The following is a 20,019-nucleotide window of genomic DNA, read 5'->3' as shown; positions in this document are numbered from 1 at the left end:
TGACAGCTTTTTCAGTCTCCGGGAGGGGTTTGGGAGGGGAAGAGGTGAGTTGAGCCTTGAGGAGGAGGGTTCGCCGTTGAAGCTTTGGATATTGGACGGCACCTGCCGCGGTTGAGCTGTGGATGCCTGGTATCTAAGGCAGAAGAGAATCCCCCATAGCTCCAACCTCCCGCTTAGCGGGGTGACGTCCAAAGTTGCCTGGTTGTCTTTGTCTCCCAGGACCAAACCATTCACTTTCTTCCCTACAAATCCGTCCCTTGACAAAATTGAGAATCGCCTCAAGAGCCTGAACTCTTCCTTGTCTCTGTCTACGTCAAACAGACTGCTACCATGGCGGACAATACCAGTCACGATCAACTCATTACGGAGTTCTGCGACCTCACTGGAGCCTCGCCCTCAGATGTATAAGCCCCTCGCCTTCCCCGCAAAGCTATGTACTTGACTAACGCTTCTTCCCAGGCCCAGCAGTTCCTTGCGGCGAACCGGTGGGATCTCTCTGGTGCAGCTGCTGAGTACTACACGTCTCAAGAAGAAGGCATTGCGGGAGCTCAGGGAGGTGCAGAGGACCCTCAAGAACCCGAACCATACACCGGACCACGAACTCTTGATGGCAGACCAGCGCCTCAAGCTATCCCCTCAGTTGGCTCCAGCTCCAGGGCATCTCGTCCACCGCGGAGAGGTGGAATTGCAACACTGAGTTCGATAAACCAAACTGCTGCCTCGGGCCACGGCCACGGGCACGCACACGACGACGACGATGACTCCGATGACGATGATTATGAGCCGGGTGAGCAGCCTAGGGATCTATTTGCCGGTGGTGAGAAGTCGGGTCTGGCCGTGCAGGATCCTCCCAACAGGAATGATCCAAGAAAGGTTGTCAATGATATCCTCAAGAAGGCTAGAGCGTTAGTACCCCCTCGTTCAGACTACTTTAATAGGTACTGACTATCCGAAGAAATGCTGCGAGACCAGGAGGAGAGCCATCTCCAGCTCCAACTTCCCGATTCCGTGGCACTGGCATGACCCTCGGCGGCGACGATACCCCCTCCCAAGTTATCCCCGACCCTCATGCCCGAACACCAGAACCATTGCCGACACAGACTCGCATTCTCCATCTTTGGAATGACGGATTTAGCATCGAAGATGGCCCGCTTCGCAGATTCGACGACGCTCAGAATGCAGCTGATCTAGCCATGATCCGTCAAGGACGAGCTCCTCTTCACCTGATGAACGTTCGTGCCGACCAACCTGTTGATGTTCAGTTGATCAAGCACGATGAGAATTACAAGCCTCCTCCAAAGGTTTATAAGCCATTCTCTGGCGGTGGACACAGACTCGGGAGCCCTACACCTGGTGGATCTAGCACCACCGCCGCTCCTCCATCAGCAGCTGCGCCAGCCGCATCATCCTCTTCTGTCCCAGAAGTCGAGGTCGACTCTTCAGTACCAACAGTTATGTTAAGAATCCAGTTGGCTAATGGTACGAGACTGCCCGCTAGATTCAATACTACGCATACCATTGGTGATGTGTATGCATTCATTGAGCGAGCGTACCCAGGCAGCAATGAGAGACCCTGGGTCCTTGCCACAACATTCCCTAACAAGGACCATACGGACAAGAGTCTGGTACTGGGTGAAATACCTGAGTTCAAGAAGGGCGGAACTGCGGTGCAAAAGTGGACTTAGGTCTCTGAGGAAGAGCTCCAACGGTTCTCAGGAGGGGCATTGGGAAGGATACGCGAACGATGACATGTGATTTGAACGTTAGATATGCTCTCTGACTGCAATGGCGTTTAGGAGTGTTACCGGTGCATATTCATCTTGAGACTAGATGATTGATAGACTGGTCAGACATAAAATTGGCATTGCAATTCTTTCCCATTGCTGTTTTATTTACTTATAAAAGCCCCTGTACCAAGTTAATACCATCTCGTATATCCTTGAATGGCAGCAATCAATTCGGGTACCCAATCGTTTTGCATACCACTACTACTGAGACAGACTCTTCCCATAGGCGGTCTGGTTCCGCCCTCTAAGAATATTCCAACTCCTCTTACCACAAGATTCTCCATCCTCTGTTCATAACATATAACAATCAAAGTAACAAATGTAAGGCAAGGGAACTAATAACAAAACCCATAGACAATGACACCAAGAAATTACCTACTAAAATCTATAAAACGATCCTTAACAAAAGATCATGAATAAAAAATCTAAAATCCTCACGTGCTCTGTCTCGGTTCTCTGATGCCTTACGTGTGTAGAGAAAGGTTTATATAAACTGGTTACTCGTCCTTCTGTTTTTCTTCTATCTTACTAGGAACTAATTCACATACATCCCTGATAAGAGGTTGGATGAGCGAGCAGCTGTATATAATTAGATATCTGGATATGTTATCTAGTGTGTCTTACTAGCCTTACTTTGTTGTGTAGAGAGTGTAGACTAAGTAGGATTATTAACTTGTCGTTGATTTTGTAAAAGATAATAAATAAAAGAATGGTAGCGATTATAAGGGTAGAGACGATAACAAGAATAACGACAAGAATAACAGTAGTAATAACGGTAATAACAACTACAACAAAACTTCTTAAAGCAGTGAACTAAGAATATTAAAAAACGATCGTGTAGGTAGGCCGGTCTGTAGTTCTTAAAGATAAGGTATTCGCGAGACGTCAAGCTTAGTGAAAACGATCACTGATCTGTAGTCCTTAAAGATGAAGTAGTCGAGAAATTGTCAAATGACTATAAGATCGTAGAATAAGAAATCGATCATCTAGAGTGTAGGTAGAATAGATCAAGTAGCGACAATTATCAACTCTATATAGAGTCATGAAAGTCATGACAGTAATTCAAAAAGATGTTCTCTTCTAGTACCCCTTTAAGGAGAACGAGCATCTTGATGTTAGCCAAAAACTGGTTCCTTGCCAAACATCAGTTGTAACAGATGGCTGTATTTAAAGCTGTCAGGATTCACAAATTTTGTATCTAGATAGGAGTGGCCATGCTCGGTTCTCAAGGGATCTGGACGAGAAGCTTGACAATATACTCTGGCTGACTTAGCAATAGACTCAGGGAGTCAGGGGTAAGTCTTGGCTTAAAATAATAGTAGCAATAAATCGATAATGAGTTAAGGAATGACAGCGACAGAAGAATAACGACGACAGTTCTGAAAATCATAGCGTAAATCAAGAATATTTCGGACAGTATAGTAACTAGTCTATTATCTATAAACATCTATCTAGAACAGGACTCTACCATATCTTTACATCTATCTCTAGATAACCTTCAGCACAATTCCACTTTCTAAAGCTGTTTGCTGCTTTTGATTAGTTGAGTTTAGAAATGTAAAGCAGATGTAGTAAGATCTCCTTTATATACCTAGGGAAACAGTTCTTAGAGGAGCGCTATCTTCCTAGATCTCGTGACACATTCACGTCTCGGTAAAACTTCTAAATCATCTTGTCAACAGAATTATGAATACAAAATGAATACAAAATTATGAATACAAAATCGTGAATACAAAATTGTTATATCTGCCTGTTCCCTCCCCTGTACTATGACTTCTGGTTCATTGTGTAGGTAGTCAGAGATACAGAGTAATGGTGTCCTGTACAAGCGACTACCTAAAACCTAGCCAGGATATATTGTGTCTTTAAATCCACTTCTTCTACAATAATAGCTCTGTAGAAGGTGATACATATGTACCTATACATCAACTATCTAGGGAGTATCCCGAATTGCTAGCTAACCAGCTTTAACCCTTAAGTAGTAACACACTGATCTCTACGGCCTTGTTGTGTAAAACAAGATTAAAGTAACGAAACCCTGAGTTTCGCAACAGACATTCGTTGTTCTCCTCTGTCTCGTTGCGAATTCAACTTGTTCTCGTCTTTAAAGCTAGCATTCAAGACAATTCACTTCTATAGTTCTATAAAGACCTGACTAATGAGTTCTTGTAGTAGTTAAGGCGTTAGAGGAGTAGTGACCGCAGAGAATTGGCTTTCTTGTAGAGGCGCATATTGTGAACGATGATCCTCTGATTGAGCCTCTGGAGTTTAGAGTTGTTAGTGGCCTGGGTTGTTCTTAAAGAAATAAATACTCGACTGTGTGTGTTACGCGAGAGGCTTTAATCTAAATACCTACATTGATTGTTCACTATACTACCTGGGATCGTGTTTGTCTAAGGGCATTCCTACTACTCTTTCACTCAAAAGCTTGCCTTCTTTTTCTTGCTCTGGCAAGTAGGAAGGAAGAGCTATTCTAATGGAGAGATGATAATTATATGTGCATAGGAACTTAGAGACTACCTTCCAGGCGAATCGAGGTTTGAGTTTACTATTAGACAACTAGAGTCATGTGAAATCATGAAATGAGAATCTGCTCATAATGAAATGAATAGAGGCACATTATGTATACAAAGCAAATTTCAGAACAGATATCAAAAGCTCACCGTACTTTAGTTTCCTCCTAGATAAGCATGAATTCCTCAAGCGGCGCTCCTCTCTTCCTCAAGAATTCCGGCGCCAACCTCGGATCACTCCCCCATCTCTCAAATTCCGACTGTTTTTCAATCTCCTGATCATCTTCCCTTACAAACCAATTCCACAGCCTCTCCTCCTTATGCCCCTGTATTTTCCACCCGTCTGGCAGCGTCCCCAATCTTGGGTCCTCAATTTGAATCTCTCCAGTCACAATATTCAAAAAGGCCACCCAGTATGCCATAGTCTCCTCATCGAATCTCGACATCCTCACCCATCCATCCTCAAGATTTCCCAACAGCGCCTCGCCCGTCGTGAACCCATCCAAATACGCCTCACCCACAACCCTTAACACCCCGTTTCCAGCATCTCGAAAGACCATTGGGGAATCGACTCCTATTAGCACGACAATTATATCACCGATTCTCACAGACACCGGTGCGAGCCCAACGTTTCCATCATCTGTAATGAAGAAAGCGCGGCCTGCAGTCAGGGGCTGGAAATACCGGATATATCGCTGCGTACTCTGATCCAATCCCTGAAAGCTCTCACCTTCTCGCCAATTCAGGATATTATCCAGGGCCTTCTGCCCTTCCGGAAAGGTGGGATAGCGGCCCTTGGGCGGGAGCCAGTAGTCAAGGAAGAGGTTGCGGTTGAAAGTGCGGCAGCAGGCACGGAGGATACTTTTTTCATCTCTTTCAGAAGCCGGGTTCTTTGTAGCGGCTTCAAAACTAGCAGCGACGAGATGTTGGATGAGTTTAATCGCCGAGGTTTCAGAATCGGAGGCACTGGTTAGGGAGTAAATGCTCGCGACAGTCGTAACACGCACGCCTGTTACGCCCAGTACTCCATCGCCCAGATATCGCGCATGAGCCAGCGAGTCCCCCGCCGCGCTCATATCCCTTAACGCCAACTGATAACGAGACGGGACCGCAAAATTGGGTGCCCAGCTAGGGATCCTACTGAGCTTCTCCTCATCCTCAGCCATCTCGCAGCGTGCGAGAATGCGCAGGTTCTTAGAGCGCTCGAGGATGTGTAGCACAACTTCCTGATACACCTCCCCTACCGACTTCGTATAGTCAGGCCGCAGCTCAACTGCGCTGGACTTATGCACCATGCTGAGAATGCCATACACGCGATCTCGCGGATCTGTGCATTTTGTGTTCCTGATGTCCCAGGTGAGGCGTTGCAGGTCTTCGAAGACTTGCGGCTTGCCAAGACCGAGCGGCTGTACGTGCAGATAGTGTTTTAGGAATTCTGAAGATAGGATGCCGTCGCCCTTGTCGCCTTGAAATTTTGAGCGCAGGTAGTAGGACGAAGAGATGAAATTTGCCCAGAGAATAGATTTATGGCCTGCTTGGATTATAGCCTTGTTGTTGGCTAGCCGGATTTCTTGCACGATCCAGAGCCGCTCAAACCATGGGCGCTTCAAAAGTGATATGACTGCTTTGATTGCTTGCTCGTCGTAGGGAATAATAGGATCTTGTACTGTCCAGGGAACCCCAGTTTGGATAGGTGGGTAAGCAAGGTCTTTTTCAATATCAAATGAGATCTTCATACTTAGTGATTCCATAGTTTGGAGCCCGAGATCACTGTCTGTGGATTCTGGTCCAAGCCAGACAATTACCCGTTTTGCACATGTATAGAGTGCTGCCATTTTCTCGACCTGTCTACCTCTTTCCTCCAAATCTTCCTGGTTGACACAAATAGCATCGATCCATAGTGTTCTCGGTTGCTCCTTATATCGTAGATATGGCAAGGCTTCTGCCAGAGCCCGAGTCACGGCAATGGTTGAACCGTCGATGTAGATGTGCTTCGGGTGTTCTGGTGGGCCCCAAACATAGGATAATGCTTCATATTCAGGGATCATATCGTCGGATAGGATTCCTGTATCGAGACGTATTTGAACATCGGCGTCGAAGGCTGGAGAGGGCAAAAGAGTGACGAGCCGGATTTGACCTGCCGCGCTATCGATAGATTGATATCTGTATTTGGACATGGTGAAATCGGTCAGCACAAGCGATAATAAATACTAGCAAAGCAGCTATCTCGATAGAGTACAAGGAGACAGTGATACAATAAGGATGAACCTGGTTATTCAAGAACTGGGTATTATATAAACTAACATTTCTAAAGCAATTCAGTTGTATCGGTTTGATAAAAGGACAAGGCTGCCAGCCTGCTGACAGCAAATATCCTACTCTTAGTCAGAAAGCCAAGCAATTGAGCAGGGATGAAAGCATGAAGCAGGCTGCTACCTGATTCTCAACTTTCTCACTCACTGAAACTCACAACTTCAAAATCTGCTTTCACATAATGGGGCTTCGTACCTATATATTTGATAGATATTCTGCACGTATTTTTATAACTATTTGCTGAGCTAGGTAGACTTCTCACAAGAATTCTCCTGTCAAAACAATCAGCGAATAGAAACATCACATTCACCGCAACCTCATCGCACCATTCCCCTACAGACAGAGGATCTTGACCAACAAAAATGGTCTCCTGTCACTTTATCCACCTACTCCACGAATTGTTCGTTGAATGCCCCCCGGGAAGGCCGTGCAAAACATAATCAACACACCTAACTTCAGTACGATGAATCCCGGGCTAGCGAGCTTCCTTTGCTTCCTACTAGCAATACGCGTCAATATCTATAACTACTGACTCATCCTGCTAGAAGATCAAGTATGGCATAAGTCCTGTTGAATGGTGTCTGATTAGATGCAAGCGGTGCCCAGATATGCCTTGGCGTAAACATCACATCTTCCCCTCTATCCTAGAGCGCCGTCGAACAATCAACGAAAAAGGTAGCCTTATTCTCTATAGCAAGAATATGTTTGATATAAAGGACTTCTGCTACGGCTATCACAGGATAGTCGAGACATGGCTAATAACGCGAGCAACTCTGCTTGCCATTACGAGGCTGAGCTTGGTCTCCATTTTATAGGACTATTGCTTACAGGATCGCATGATGCTAGGACTTATTGATTTACTTGAATTATTTTCCGGACTAAAAAAGATGCAGATTCTTCTTTTGGATGTGTTGGTTGACGAATGGGTGACACTTCTGGTAGAGGCTGACGATAGACTTTGGAGGATGAAGAAGTTTATGTTGGAGATTCAGATATGACAGAGAGCAGGAACTGTGATTTGCCAACAGTGGCCAGACTGGCTAAAATCCTCAAATACAACCGCTATGTGAATGCTCTGCACTACTAAGTAGGCAAGGGCATTGGTTTCAGTTGCTACAAAAAAGACGCAAGCGCCTTATTCCATTGTTCAGAGGCAAGTTCGTCAATCATTGCGATTGGGCAAGCCGCAATCCACCTCACTGTAGTCTTTGATAAAGTGTAGTTCTAGGCAGACTTTAAAATTATAACAAGATATATGTAACTGGATCAATGAGCGTTTGCAGTCAAGTCGTGCTGAAGGCCCTTCTTGCCGAGAAGCGTTTGGGACCTGATTGATTCTATTGAGCTGACAGGTACTGTACCACTGAGACATTCCGCTGGGGCCATGTTGCTTGATTAGGTGTCTAGAAATAGAAGTAACCCAACAGTTACCTTCAACTAAAGCAGCGGTTGTGTCTACCTTGTATCTTGATGTGCAAATCCTTAGTTGTCTGTTGAACCTCCTAGGTGTTTCTCTCTGAGTTGTTTACTTTTATTTTAGTCCAACGGGATTTCTGCAGCATAAATTCCACAAATAACTCATAGACAAGTGCATTGCAGCCCCATCTCAGTTGCATGCACATAACTGGGAAAAAGTGCAGATAACTAAAGCATGTCTTTCAAAGCATCTCGTATCAAATTTCCAACAACTAGTTGTCTTTGGGTTATTGATATACCCTTTCTTACGGTTTAAACACTTCTACAGGATACAATCGACGCCATTATTCTAGAAATGCCCTCAACTCTCTTAGCACAGTAACGTCGTGCATAGGAATCCATGCACTCATCGAACTCCCGTCTCACCTCCCGATTCCTTCAAATGTCCTGTAACTTCAAGAACGGGTCCCTATCAGTCCAGAAGCATTTTTCTTCGGGATACTAATAGAAGGAAGCTCAGTAAGGTAAGTGAATATGCAGTAGCCTATTTGAGACATCTAAATATATAAACCAAATATAATGGCCCGTCGTGCTGCAACTCCCCACATCAGTTACTGTACCTACGCTAAAAGCGGCTTGTGCACGCACCTGTCTCCGATTGGCCAGCCCTATACGGCGGCCCGAGCCGCACTGCCTAAAGTAATAAGAGCGCAGGCCCTTTCAACGCAAAAGTTTCTTCCTCGTAACCTTCTCCTCCAATAATCAACTTTCCATTCAACCTTTTCAACCTCCAATCAACTTACCACTAGTCCACTGGACAAGTCCTGTCATCCGAACCACTTCTTGTTAAGACTCGAGCGATGGCAGCCGTCGGAAGTACCCTTCTGCAGCTCTGCTAGACCCTGACGACGTGTTGAACTTTCAGCAGGAGGGCACTGTTGTGGCAATTCTAGGGACAAATCGTTACCGCCTACACAAACGGCGGCTATAGCATATACGGTCTGGGACAATGACTAGAAGGCCGGGAGATTGACGGCGGCCTCCCCACAAAACAACCTGGAGCGACCACCTGTTCTTCCATCTACTCTCCGGCGACGAACAAACACCCCCTTTGGACAAGGAATACGAGCAGCATTAGCTAGCACTTGAACGACTCTAGGTAAGAGAGGAAGGAACGATTTACAAAATACTATTAACTACGTCCACCCTTACCGAAGATATGGCAGAATCGCAGATAACAATACTCGACCTCTGAGGCGCATACAACACAATCTGCATTACTCAAAACCATGAATATTAACGCCGTTTCGAACGCGTTTTGGATCCTCTAAGTTTTGGGCATCTAGTGATGCCTTTGAACTTATGCAATGCCCCCACCACTTTCTAGGCATATTATCTACACAAATTTGGTGTCTTCGTATATTTTACCAATGAGGCAGAACGCGAGTCACATATCTGACAAGTGTTATGGCAGTTAAGGGAATAGGGTGCCGACGTGTGTTATGATAATTACAACGAATAGTACGCAACTATAAACGCCTGTGGCATCAACTAAGGTCTACAAGCCGCAATCATGACACCAGCCTACAAGTGGCTTTGACTGACTGAATCCTGCAAATCTCGGCTCCTAATGGGTAGAAGGATGTTGTCTAGTGGATCCGATCGCGGTACCTCGGGTTGGTAGGGTATTTTTTTCACTTCTACGTCCTATTTTATTATGTTTAAATCGTCCGGTCAACATATCTGCTATTGTTTTAGTAGTCCTAAAAAGTGTGTGTGCTGCCAGATCAACGTGTAGGGACTATCTTCGGTCAGAAGCACTCGCGCTTTATTTTATCATGAGGTGGAATCATGGAAATGGTGGACAATGGGGTTGGCTATGGTTGTCATTTTTTTAATTCACTATCATCTGTTAACTCGTTGTCATTTGCTAATCCATTGTCATTTGTTGATTCACCAGCATACGTCGCGTCATGCAACCTAGGTACCTCTGTGCTAGGTTACTGCTGTTGTTTTTAATGTTGTAGTCGGTGCGGAAGTAGTACCAGTAGGCCTGGTAGCCGTGAAATTCATGGTGGTGGTAGTAGTAGTAAAGCTAGTGATGGTGGGACTCGGGAGAATATATAAGAGAAAGTAGAAGGGGTGAAGGGACAGTAGGATGTCGCTAAGCTAAGATCTATGGTGAATTCGAAGCCTTTAAAAGCTCGTTTCTGAAGATATTCGAAGATATCGAACTTTTAGAATTTGATGTTTTTCTATCTACCTGTTAATTTCCTACAGAAATGATTTGGGAACGGTTCTCTAGTTGTTATAGAAACATTTCTATTATTACTCTATCTAACTATACTATTTGACAGAGTCACAGACTGGCAGGCTTGAGTTTTGAAAGGAGGGCGGGCGGGTGTTAGAATACCCTTGCAACAGGCTGAATAGGACCCTTCAACAGGCTGAATCACCTGCATACTAGTACAAAGACCACTATAGATAGATTTCATTATAATCTATCTCTTCTGATAAACCGCGTGCGCCCACTGTAAGCAGCTACAATCAGTACGCCCGGCAATAACGCATTAAACCACAGGACCTGTTGACCGAACATGGTAACTGTACATCCATCCTATGACTTGCCGGGAGGCTGCCGAGATCGAGGTTGAGATGGGTTATAACTTGGGGTATTGTCCTTTAGTTTCTTGATTATCGTGAGGCAATGAATGTACACATGACAATAAAGACTATTCATCATTAAATAGGCTAGAAACTTTAACTATTAGTAAAAGCGGTGGCAGTCTTGACCTACCTAGCTAGATAAGGGGTTTGTGCATGTATAAGCGTAGCTGAATAGGAATTTTAAAATACGACCGCTGCTGAGTACAGGACTGTAGGTATGCGAGGACTGCCTCGAACTAATGTGCGAGCCGAATGAAATCGGGCGAAAGCTCAGGTGCGGGTGAAGGTAATGTGGCATTGATACCACACTCTAAGGTAAGGTACCTCTACAAAAACAAACACAAAGAGCGCACGCATAATTAAGGGCAGCTAATTTATTTAGCCATTCAAGACTCAGGGTATCTATCACTTCATCTCGCTCTAGCTAATCCCGCAAAGACAACTGCTTCTGCCACGTTTTTTTTGATTCGTCCTCCGGGGCCTCAGATCATGAATTACTATAGCGAGTCCCGAGTCCTTTTGTCATAGAGTCCGATTATCAAGCAGCCATTCAGAATATCTGTCTACTCGTGCTTGCATAATTTCCTATTATGTATGTGTGTTTTTGTTATTTTCCCTGTTTTTTCCCCTCTCTCTTTTCTCCCTCTATATTTCTTTCGGTTTTCCATGTTGGGGTCTAGGTGTAGGCAAGCTTTTCGGAGCAAAGACAGAACTTTATACGGCTTGGGAAGGTAGAGGAGAAGTTTAAAAGACTGTGCCGTCGGAGAGGATGGCGATTGGAGGGCATTGGGTGTTTGGACGGGAGATCTCGGCCATTTCTCGACCTCCCTATTTGGATCGTTAGCACGTCTTTATCCTAGATCTCGGGGAAGGAAAAGAGGAATCAACATACCTTCCAGCTACCCGCCTCCAACATCTGCGGTAGAGTCAACTTCTCATTCCCTTGCAGCGCCAGTGACGCATTGACCTCCTCCAACAGCAGATCCAGAAACCCTACTGTGACCGCTCTCCACTCAACGACCACATCATCATCAGGCGTAAACATCGGGACAACCTCTACACCTTTCTTCCCCTCCCTCACCGCATTGCGGTGGAACTCCTCCAATCCTCTCGCCTCGTCATCCTTCTTCAGCGTCAAGACACCCGTATCGATGAACAAGCCGCCATTTCTGTATTCTGGGAGACCCGTCATCAGTTCCGCGCCGGCGAAGTGGATCTGCATGAGTTTGGACATGGGTTGCATGAGAGAATAGCAGAGCCACTGGGTGAGTTTGTGGAAGGGGACGATGGTCTCCCATGGCTGTGAGAGTGGCGAGAGGGACTTGGTGAGGGTGGTTAGGGGCCAGGCATCACCGAGCGACGTGTTGTCTATGCTGGTGCGGGAGGCAGGCCAGATCGGACCGAGGCCATCCATCAAAACGGACCAGAGGATGGGGAGAGGAACAATGGGAATGGAGGACGCGAGGGTTTTGGGGTGGGAGAGGAGATAGTCTGTTTTTCGTACTGATTAGCCTTGGAATGCGGGCAAGGGAGGAAAGGAACGTACCAAGCATATTGCCAGGTCTAGCATCCGCACCGAAGAGCTGCGTATTATTCAAGGCGTCTGCCAACCTAATCAACAGTCCCGTCCGACCTTCAAGTCCAGCAATGGGATTCTCTGCCGTAACCTGCAGACCCTCCCCCATCTTCTCCACCGTCAACCGTCTCAACCCGTCAGCATCCACCTGGTGCGGCTGGCTCTCGTTGCTACTGAACAATCCGCTCTTGAACATCTCGAAACTCGCAACCGCCAAGCCCTCACTGCGCCTATATATCCGTCCATTCTCCGTGCTCTTGTAAGTCCAAGAAGTTCCGGCACCCGCATCGAGGAGGACCGAGACGAGGAAGAGATCGAGAAGGCGACGGCAGCGTTCGGGGTTGTCGACTGCATTGCCCCAGCTGGAGAGCAGGGCTGCAATCCGGTCCTGGCCGCCCACGTTGAAGTGCTGCCAGCGGCCGTGAGGCGGGATGGAGGAGTAGTCGGGAGCGAAATCGCGCTGCACATCACGCACGCATCAGCCATGCCATTGTCGTAACACAGCCGGAAGTAAGCAGAATAGAAATAGAACGCACCTTGATAACCGAAACCACAAACTTCGTAGTGTCCTGGAAGCGGCTCATATCGACGTTGAAATGCTCGAGTTCATTGCGCTTCGCGCACTCCAGGACCAGCTTGCAGCGCTCGCGCACCGCGTCAATGCTTCGCAGATAGCCGGCGGGGTCGACATTTGGGTCTGGGACCTTGGGAAGGTCGACCTTAGGGATCGTGGGCGGAGTGGACATGGTTCGTAGGCCTGGCGTTATAGGACTCTTCACGGATGAGGTTGAGGATTGGGAAGCGGTGGCAGCAAGAGAAGGCGGGTGCTTGCTTGAAGACTTGTCTTTACGGGAGAAGAGCCCCATTCTTGCTGGTGCTTCCTCCGGAGTTTGAGGGCTGAAGGGTGGGATGGATGGATGGGTCTGGACTGGTTGGTGTTGTCTATCCCGTAGTTAGGTTTGGAGGTTGATATTGATAAGAACGGGAACGAAGCAACGATCAAGTTTGTCAGAGGTTCGCGGGAGGGGCGTCGGCTCTCCTACCGATTGGAGGGGAGGAAAAGCTAACAGTAATCTATCAGACTGAAAGGTCTAGCAGCTCAGGAGTTGCGAGGAGAAGTCAATGGGGCCAGAGATGTCGCTTGCGAGGTTGCGGAGGTTGGGAGGGTGAGGTTGAGAGATAGGAGGAGAGAGATTTCACATTATACTGCTACGTACGAGAGGGACGATCTCGGCCCCGTGCAAAAGAGCTCTGGCCACTACAACAATACAACTCCACGACGACGGCAAAGACATGTATCCTTCAGGGGCAATGCGGTTGCGCGAGTCGGGATGTGGGCTTTCGGTGAGGCGCAACTTGCGAGTATGAATCTCTACGCGAGTTCTCCCTGATGCTACATACGAGTGAGTACTGTGGTCCGTACCATGCCTGGTGCTCTCATGAGGAGTTGCGGACGATTACTGTACAAAGCAATAGTCCCCAGGACATCCTAGAGCGACAGGGAAGAAGAGCGGTTGACGAGACGCAGGTACCAGACCAAAGCCCGCGCATCCTTGTGCGAGAACCCTCGAGTCGAGACAAGAGGAGAGGCTTCGACATTTGGAATTCAACGTCTGGGGGGTTCTTATGTCTACGGAGTAAATTCAAGTACTTCACGACCACAAGATAGAGGAGGCGGCAGCTTCTTGTGCGTGATGTGAAGTTCAGATAGACCACATACCTAGGTACATATATAAGGCCTATACATATGTGCCCTACTGTAGTCAGTGTTGGGAATATTGCCTGCCCCTGTCCCTCCCCTCTTACCGTCTTTCTGGATACCGCTTTGCGCCCCGACTTCTGGGACTCGGGCCTTCAGGGCCGGAAACTGAGAGAGCCCGGGCTGGAGATCAGTTGTATGTTGTAATCCGTACAGACTATGTTGTGAATGTAAAAGAACGTAAACCTTCGGCGAACTCTCAATCCAGATTCTAGCCGCCGCTCCACAGAGTGTCCGCCCCCTACGGCCCCCGGGCCTACGGTAGAGAGCCGCGGAGACCCCTTATCAGATGCCCGGGGCGCCGATAGGAGACTTTATTACTGTACCTAGGGAACTCAGGAGACGAATGGAAAACCAATCATTTTATCGGTTTGTTTCCTTTACTCCGTACATCCTGCAACTGCGATTCGCGGGGAAGTATTCCGGCGTCGAATCCATGAGCTGCCGGTCGCTGCCCATACTATATAACTCGTCGCAGGATCCTCTTCGTGCGGTATTCTTGTCCCTCACATTGCAAGCCCACCGCAGCACATCCCAACATGGCCCAACCATCTCAAGGGCAGGTACAAAAGTACTCTGTAATCCAACACCCGGTGTCGCCGGCCATCGCAGCAGCTTCTCGGCCGGGTCAAGGCCTGAAGAAGCATTAAGCCCTCATTCGGCGCCGCAGCAGTACAGCCTTCGTTGCAGTGACGCTAGAGTAGGCACTTGGATACCGCTCGGAGTGCCCAGGAACGGCACAGTATGATTCCTGTGTGGTCACCATTTCGCAGTAAGTATATAGGGCCAAGCCTCCGGGATCCTTCTGGCATATCAGAACACAACGCATGGTTGAGAAGAATCGGACTGGAGCAGGCGTTTGGATGCAGTACTCTGCGGCATCCTTCCGACTGACACCGCAGCATACACTCGTCATGATCTAATAACTCAAGCCCCGAGAAAGCAGTCAAAGGGTCTTTACTGGAGGCGACCAACATGCCTGAAAATCGGTGGCCTATAAGAGTAAGTTGTTTGGAGAGACAAGGGAAAGGTGAAGATAGGAAGACACTACCCCGTAGAAGATGATCGAGGAAAGCTATGGAAATGTTGAGATAGTAGTTCAAAGGGGGATTTCAAACCGCCCGCTCCATTGGACGTTAATATACTTGAGAAAGAGCCAATGTTTGAGAGTCGAGTCAAGGTAAGAGACGTGAACCGCTTTATACCAGAGAACGTCTCGAGAATATTTCAACATGTGGCTCATCCAGGACGAGAGTTTATTAGCTACAGTCAATGATTATTGTTATCAATCGGGATGGAAAGAAATAGATGCCTCGGAATAATATCGCCGTGATTTATTCGATAGCAGGGTTTTCGACGACAAAGTCGATATCTACAATTATTCGGAGCAGCAATGTTTGGTGTTTTCGGATGAGATCTGTACCTAAGAAATACGGTGCCCCAAACCGGCTATTTGCGAACCGACAGGCGTTAGTTCAACTGCAACATCATCCTATGGTCAAGAGCAAGCTCACGAGATCAACTTACACACCTAGAATATACTCTCTTTACTCCTTCAATGACTTTATGACCCCTTATTAATATTGTTTGCCCGGACAAGTTTCTAGGATTTTGGCAAGATGGACGATTTGAACGGCCTAGACTGGTCTGCGAGTTCGCAACCCACGATCAACAAAGCACCAGCTGGCACTGGCAATTACTACCCCTCATTGCGCCCAACTCCTCCCCTTCAGACATCGAGGCAGAACACCCCTCTATCTATATCTGGCCAAAGCTCCGCTGTGCTGAAGTCCTCTCCTGCGCCCCCCAAATCGTCCACCCCAGACAGCTTCTCGAACCTCGTGTCCTTCGGCTCCTCCAAAACTCAGACCTTAACGCTACAGGAGCAACAAGAGAAGCTGCAAGCGGAGAAGAAAAAGAAAGAAGAGGAGAAGCGAAAGCAATACGAGGCGCAATTTGGGAACTCGCAGTTCTGGGATGGTTTGGGGAATGGAGGGCAAAGTCAAGCCGCGACATCAACGATAACCTCCCGTAGCAGCACTCCAGCAACCAACCCTCTACGCTCCAATTTTGCAGGACCTGCATCTCCACCCGCAAATGGCTCCAATGGCGCAGATGACGACTTGTTTGCGGCGTTCAATGCGGACACAAAGGTCGACAAATCAAGCTACTATCCACCCCCTTCGATCAGCAGCAGCAGCGATAACACGCCGGGTTTGGGGGAAAACAAGGGTCCGGATTTGAGTAAGCCACAGGCTTGGGAACAACCGTTAGGGTCACTTGGGGCAACAGATTTTGGGGATGATGATGACCCATTTGGGTTGAATCAAATGAAGACCCAGAGTTCTACGCCTGCGCCAATAACGACAGCAGATGATGATGACTTCTTGGGAGATCTGGGAAAGCCCGTAGAAGAAGTCAGACGGCCTAGCCCTGGTATGAAGGAACCATCTCCAAGGCCGGAGCCCGAATCAATTGATCCGTGGGATAAAGCGGTAGCCGAGCTCGTAGACATGGGCTTCTCGGCTGAACAATCACGACGAGCTTTGACTGAAAGTGGTGCTGGTCTTGATGTTCAAGCTGCTGTTGGTTGGATTCTGAATGACGCTCATAGGCAGGCAAAGCAAAAGCAGCAAGGCCGAGATTCAAGTCGAAATGATGGGCCATCAAATGGGGAGCGGAGAGAAGTGTCACGGGATACATCGAGGATGGAGAACACTCCCGCGTGGATGCGAGAAGAAAGGCGTGACAGTTCACAGTCTTCTCGTCGGTCAGACAATCGGTCCCCGGCTAACGGGGAGGTGGATTTCTCCAAAGCCGCAGCTGTTGTTGGTAGTAATTTCCTGAAAACGGCAAACTCTCTATGGAAGACATCACAAAAGAAAGTGCAGAAGGCCGTTGCAGACTTTCAGCACGAAATGGATCCCAGTCAACCAAAATGGATGCGTGATGCTCTTGAGCAGGAGCAGGCGTCGCGGAATAGAGAAAGACAACAAGCTGCTGCTGCGGAAGTCACAGATGAGGCTCTTATGTTGGAGGGTGGTGGTCGACCCCCTCCAAGGAAAGCAAAAGCATCCGAGCCAGCATTTTCCTCCCCAAATACATCACGTGACCAATCTCCTAGCCTCCCCAGACCTCCACCTGAAAGATCAACGTCTACCCCGCGATGGCAGCAGACTGGTCCATCAGATCCAAGGTCAAGACTAAGCAAGCAAGCAATTGAAGAACAGTCAGCCCAAGCATATGTCAGCCCCGCGCGACGAAAGAAAGTTACTCCTCAACCTCAGCAAGCACCCGAATCAGATCTCCTATCCGCCTCATCCCAAGCAAAACAGCCGTCTCGACCGACATCCGCACAGACAGCTTCCCGTCCAATCCCGCGAACCACTCCCGCTACATCAAAACCATCAACGCCAATCCCAATTAGACCAAAGGCACCACCCCGAAACATTCCATCTCTCTCCTCCATCGCCCTCCAATCCTCAACCCAACACCGCCTTGCAGGAACTAGCCACTTCAAACGAGGTGACTATGCTGCGGCTCACCAGTCCTACACCACTTCTCTCTCCTCCCTCCCGGAATCCCACCCCATAACCATAGTTCTGCTCTGTAACCGGGCTCTTACATCCCTCAAGACTGGTGTACCTCGTGAAGCGGTCGCCGATGCCGACGCTGCTCTAAAGTTGATTGGTCCCTCACATGGTGATGATGAGACTATAGATTTAGGGCCCGGCGAGGGAGGTGGAAAGAAAGAGATGAAGGAGTTCTGGGGGAAGGCACTGATGCGTAAAGCGGAAGCACTAGAGCAGATGGAGAAGTGGCGGGAAGCAGGTGAGGTATGGAGAACCTGTGTAGAAGGTGGAGTAGGGGGCGCAACCGCCATCCAAGGCCGTACGCGATGCGAGAAAGCACTCGCTCCTAAGCCGCCTCCCTCCGCTCCCAAGACTATCACCCCGAGACCGACGCCCAAACCGAGGTCAGCACTCCAAGATCTCGGCCCTGCAGGAGGTGATTCTGCAGCGGTAGAAAGGCTCCGGGCAGCAAACAAGGCGGCCGAAAAAGCCGACGACGAGAAATTCGCCCTGACGGACAAAGTAGATGAGAAGATCTCCCGCTGGCGCGATGGGAAGAGGGATAATCTACGGGCGCTGATCGGCAGTCTCGATATGGTGATGTGGGAGGGCAGCTCGTGGAAGAAGGTTGGCATGCACGAACTGGTAACGAATGGGAAGGTGAAGATCAACTACATGAAAGCCATTGCCAAGTGCCATCCCGATAAGGTACGTTATATGCTTTCTCTTGCAACGTTGGGCATGAAGAGCGGAAAGCTAATGCTATACATCAGTTGCCGCAAGATGCGAGTACAGAGACGAAGCTCATTGCAGCGACGGTGTTTAGCACGCTGAATGAGAGTTGGGACAAGTTCAAGGAGCAAAATGGGATGTAGTGATCCTTGTTTTATAATCTTGGTTAGTAGTTCTGCGTAGAATAGATGTCAAATAGCAGGATCAATTACCGGGTTACAGAACACGTTCCCCTGATTACTAACTGATCCTTGATTAATATATAGGGATCGATCCCTTGTACCTTGTTTTTAATAGTTTATAGTGTTGTTAGGATTTAGGTACTTAGGTACTTATATACCCTGTTTATAGAAAAACATCTCTCCCTTAAGGAGCGGCATTTTTAGAAAACAACAGCTACTACACTTATTAAAAGGACCTTAAAACACTCCTTTAAGTGCCCTCTTCGACTTCTATCGTCGTACGATAGCGTACCTACCGGTGCCTTTAGGAGAACCTACTAGGGACGGTCGAAATAGGCTAGAAGGACCTAGAATCTACCTAGGCCGACAATTACTTAGTATTACTACAGAAATTTATAAAGTGATATCGTAGGCCGATAGGCAGGCCTCTAGCGCCAGACGCTCTCTAGCGATACTAAGTATTAAAAAGTTAGTCGACAAAATCGAACGCGTCGCAAAAACTCTGTACGCGAGTAACGATAACGCTAAGGCCCCGGAATAGGCCTAACAAATAGCCTCCTTAATCAAGAACATTAAAACTAAAGTCACGAACCTTAGCACACGAACAGGCGACAGGAACTAAACTAGATTTAGTACAGAACAATAATCAGGACAACAATTAGGATAGCCCCGGGCCTGTATTAGGACAAGCCCGCGTAACGTCCTAGCTAGTAAATAAAGGCTACGCCTAACACGCGTACGAAACCAGTACCTAAAGTAGTTATAAAAGTAATTTACGATATAAAGAGAGGAAGAGGCTTATAAGATTAGAATTTTTTTATCTTAAGAGTCAAAAGAATAGCGTATAGATAAATAAAGGATAACCTCTAAGTAAGAACTAAGGTAACTATAAGTAGTTATTATTTTCTTATTTCTAATCTAAGAACAAAGTAAAGTACTAAGAGTAGTCTAGCGTACAAGAGGCGTACTATATCTATAGTAATATCTATAGGCTTATATAAAAGAGATAAGGACATAATAAAAGGACTAGTAATATAACGGCGCCTTAGTAAGAGGGTTTTATTTTCTTTCTTTCTTATAGAACTATATATATACTAAAACTTAGATTAAACTCTTATAGTACCTAGTATAGGTATTTAATAGAGGAAGATGTTACTACTACTACCCTGTTTATAGCAGATATAGCGCCTATATATATAAATAGTAACCCCTTTTTTAAGTATATAGAGTAAGAGACTACCTTTTGTTCTATTTAATTTAATTTAATCTACTTGTTACACTACTAAAAACACTTAAATTCGCCTGTTATATCCTTTCTTTATACTATAATATAACCTTAATTATTTAATAGTTATAAGCCTAGGTTACTTTAATAGCTATTTAGTTATTTTAATATAAATTAACTTATTAACTAATTAGCGCTTAGATTACTAAGCCTGTTTAATATAAAACGACTTTTTAGCTAATTAAAGCGCTTAGATTATAGAGCCTCTTAAACAGTA

At 47.0% G+C, this 20,019-nt stretch overlaps 4 protein-coding genes across 4 annotated transcripts; 2 read left to right on the top strand and 2 right to left on the bottom strand.

Annotated features, from left to right (window-relative positions):
- The first annotated feature begins 202 nt into the window (after nucleotides 1-202).
- On the top strand, nucleotides 203-1,969 carry M430DRAFT_136287 (hypothetical protein). The gene is made up of 3 exons (XM_024862457.1): nucleotides 203-402; nucleotides 460-905; nucleotides 956-1,969. Exons 1-3 carry the CDS (start codon nucleotides 331-333, stop codon nucleotides 1,683-1,685), a joined length of 1,248 nt encoding a protein of 415 aa, XP_024723437.1. The 5' UTR covers nucleotides 203-330; the 3' UTR covers nucleotides 1,686-1,969.
- A 2,315-nt stretch (nucleotides 1,970-4,284) lies between these two features.
- On the bottom strand, nucleotides 4,285-6,630 carry M430DRAFT_216726 (hypothetical protein). The gene is made up of 2 exons (XM_024864552.1): nucleotides 6,605-6,630; nucleotides 4,285-6,463 (listed from the first exon to the last, which is right to left on the bottom strand). The coding sequence occupies exon 2, from the start codon at nucleotides 6,346-6,348 to the stop codon at nucleotides 4,468-4,470; it is 1,881 nt and encodes a 626-aa protein (XP_024723436.1). The 5' UTR covers nucleotides 6,349-6,463; nucleotides 6,605-6,630; the 3' UTR covers nucleotides 4,285-4,467.
- Nucleotides 6,631-11,440: 4,810 nt separating this feature from the next.
- M430DRAFT_97851 (hypothetical protein) lies at nucleotides 11,441-13,018 on the bottom strand (the record flags this gene model as incomplete). Its single annotated transcript, XM_024870072.1, has 4 exons — nucleotides 11,441-11,524; nucleotides 11,589-12,187; nucleotides 12,243-12,732; nucleotides 12,809-13,018. The coding sequence occupies 4 exons, from the start codon at nucleotides 13,016-13,018 to the stop codon at nucleotides 11,441-11,443; spliced, it is 1,383 nt and encodes a 460-aa protein (XP_024723435.1).
- Nucleotides 13,019-15,534: 2,516 nt separating this feature from the next.
- M430DRAFT_136280 (hypothetical protein) lies at nucleotides 15,535-18,603 on the top strand. Its single transcript, XM_024862456.1, has 2 exons — nucleotides 15,535-18,311; nucleotides 18,377-18,603. The coding sequence occupies exons 1-2, from the start codon at nucleotides 15,651-15,653 to the stop codon at nucleotides 18,476-18,478; spliced, it is 2,763 nt and encodes a 920-aa protein (XP_024723434.1). The 5' UTR covers nucleotides 15,535-15,650; the 3' UTR covers nucleotides 18,479-18,603.
- The last annotated feature ends 1,416 nt before the right edge of the window (nucleotides 18,604-20,019 follow it).

This window comes from Amorphotheca resinae, assembly GCF_003019875.1.
Source record: "Amorphotheca resinae ATCC 22711 unplaced genomic scaffold M430scaffold_3, whole genome shotgun sequence".
NCBI classification, from domain to species: Eukaryota; Fungi; Ascomycota; class Leotiomycetes; order Helotiales; family Amorphothecaceae; genus Amorphotheca; species Amorphotheca resinae.
The sequence above is the reverse complement of the archived record's forward strand: the minus strand, read 5'-3'. Positions and strand labels throughout refer to the sequence as shown.

What these genes read in the sequence shown, in the direction of transcription:
- M430DRAFT_136287 (XM_024862457.1), top strand. Translation starts at nt 331, where the DNA reads ATGGCGGACAATACCAGTCACGATCAACTCATTACGGAGTTCTGCGAC. An exon ending in CTGGAGCCTCGCCCTCAGAT is followed by an intron (nt 403 to 459) that starts GTATAAGCCCCT and finishes GCTTCTTCCCAG; the next exon opens with GCCCAGCAGTTCCTTGCGGC. An exon ending in ATCCTCAAGAAGGCTAGAGC is followed by an intron (nt 906 to 955) that starts GTTAGTACCCCC and finishes GACTATCCGAAG; the next exon opens with AAATGCTGCGAGACCAGGAG.
- M430DRAFT_136280 (XM_024862456.1), top strand. Translation starts at nt 15,651, where the DNA reads ATGGACGATTTGAACGGCCTAGACTGGTCTGCGAGTTCGCAACCCACG. An exon ending in CCAAGTGCCATCCCGATAAG is followed by an intron (nt 18,312 to 18,376) that starts GTACGTTATATG and finishes GCTATACATCAG; the next exon opens with TTGCCGCAAGATGCGAGTAC.
- M430DRAFT_216726 (XM_024864552.1), bottom strand. Translation starts at nt 6,348, where the DNA reads ATGATCCCTGAATATGAAGCATTATCCTATGTTTGGGGCCCACCAGAA.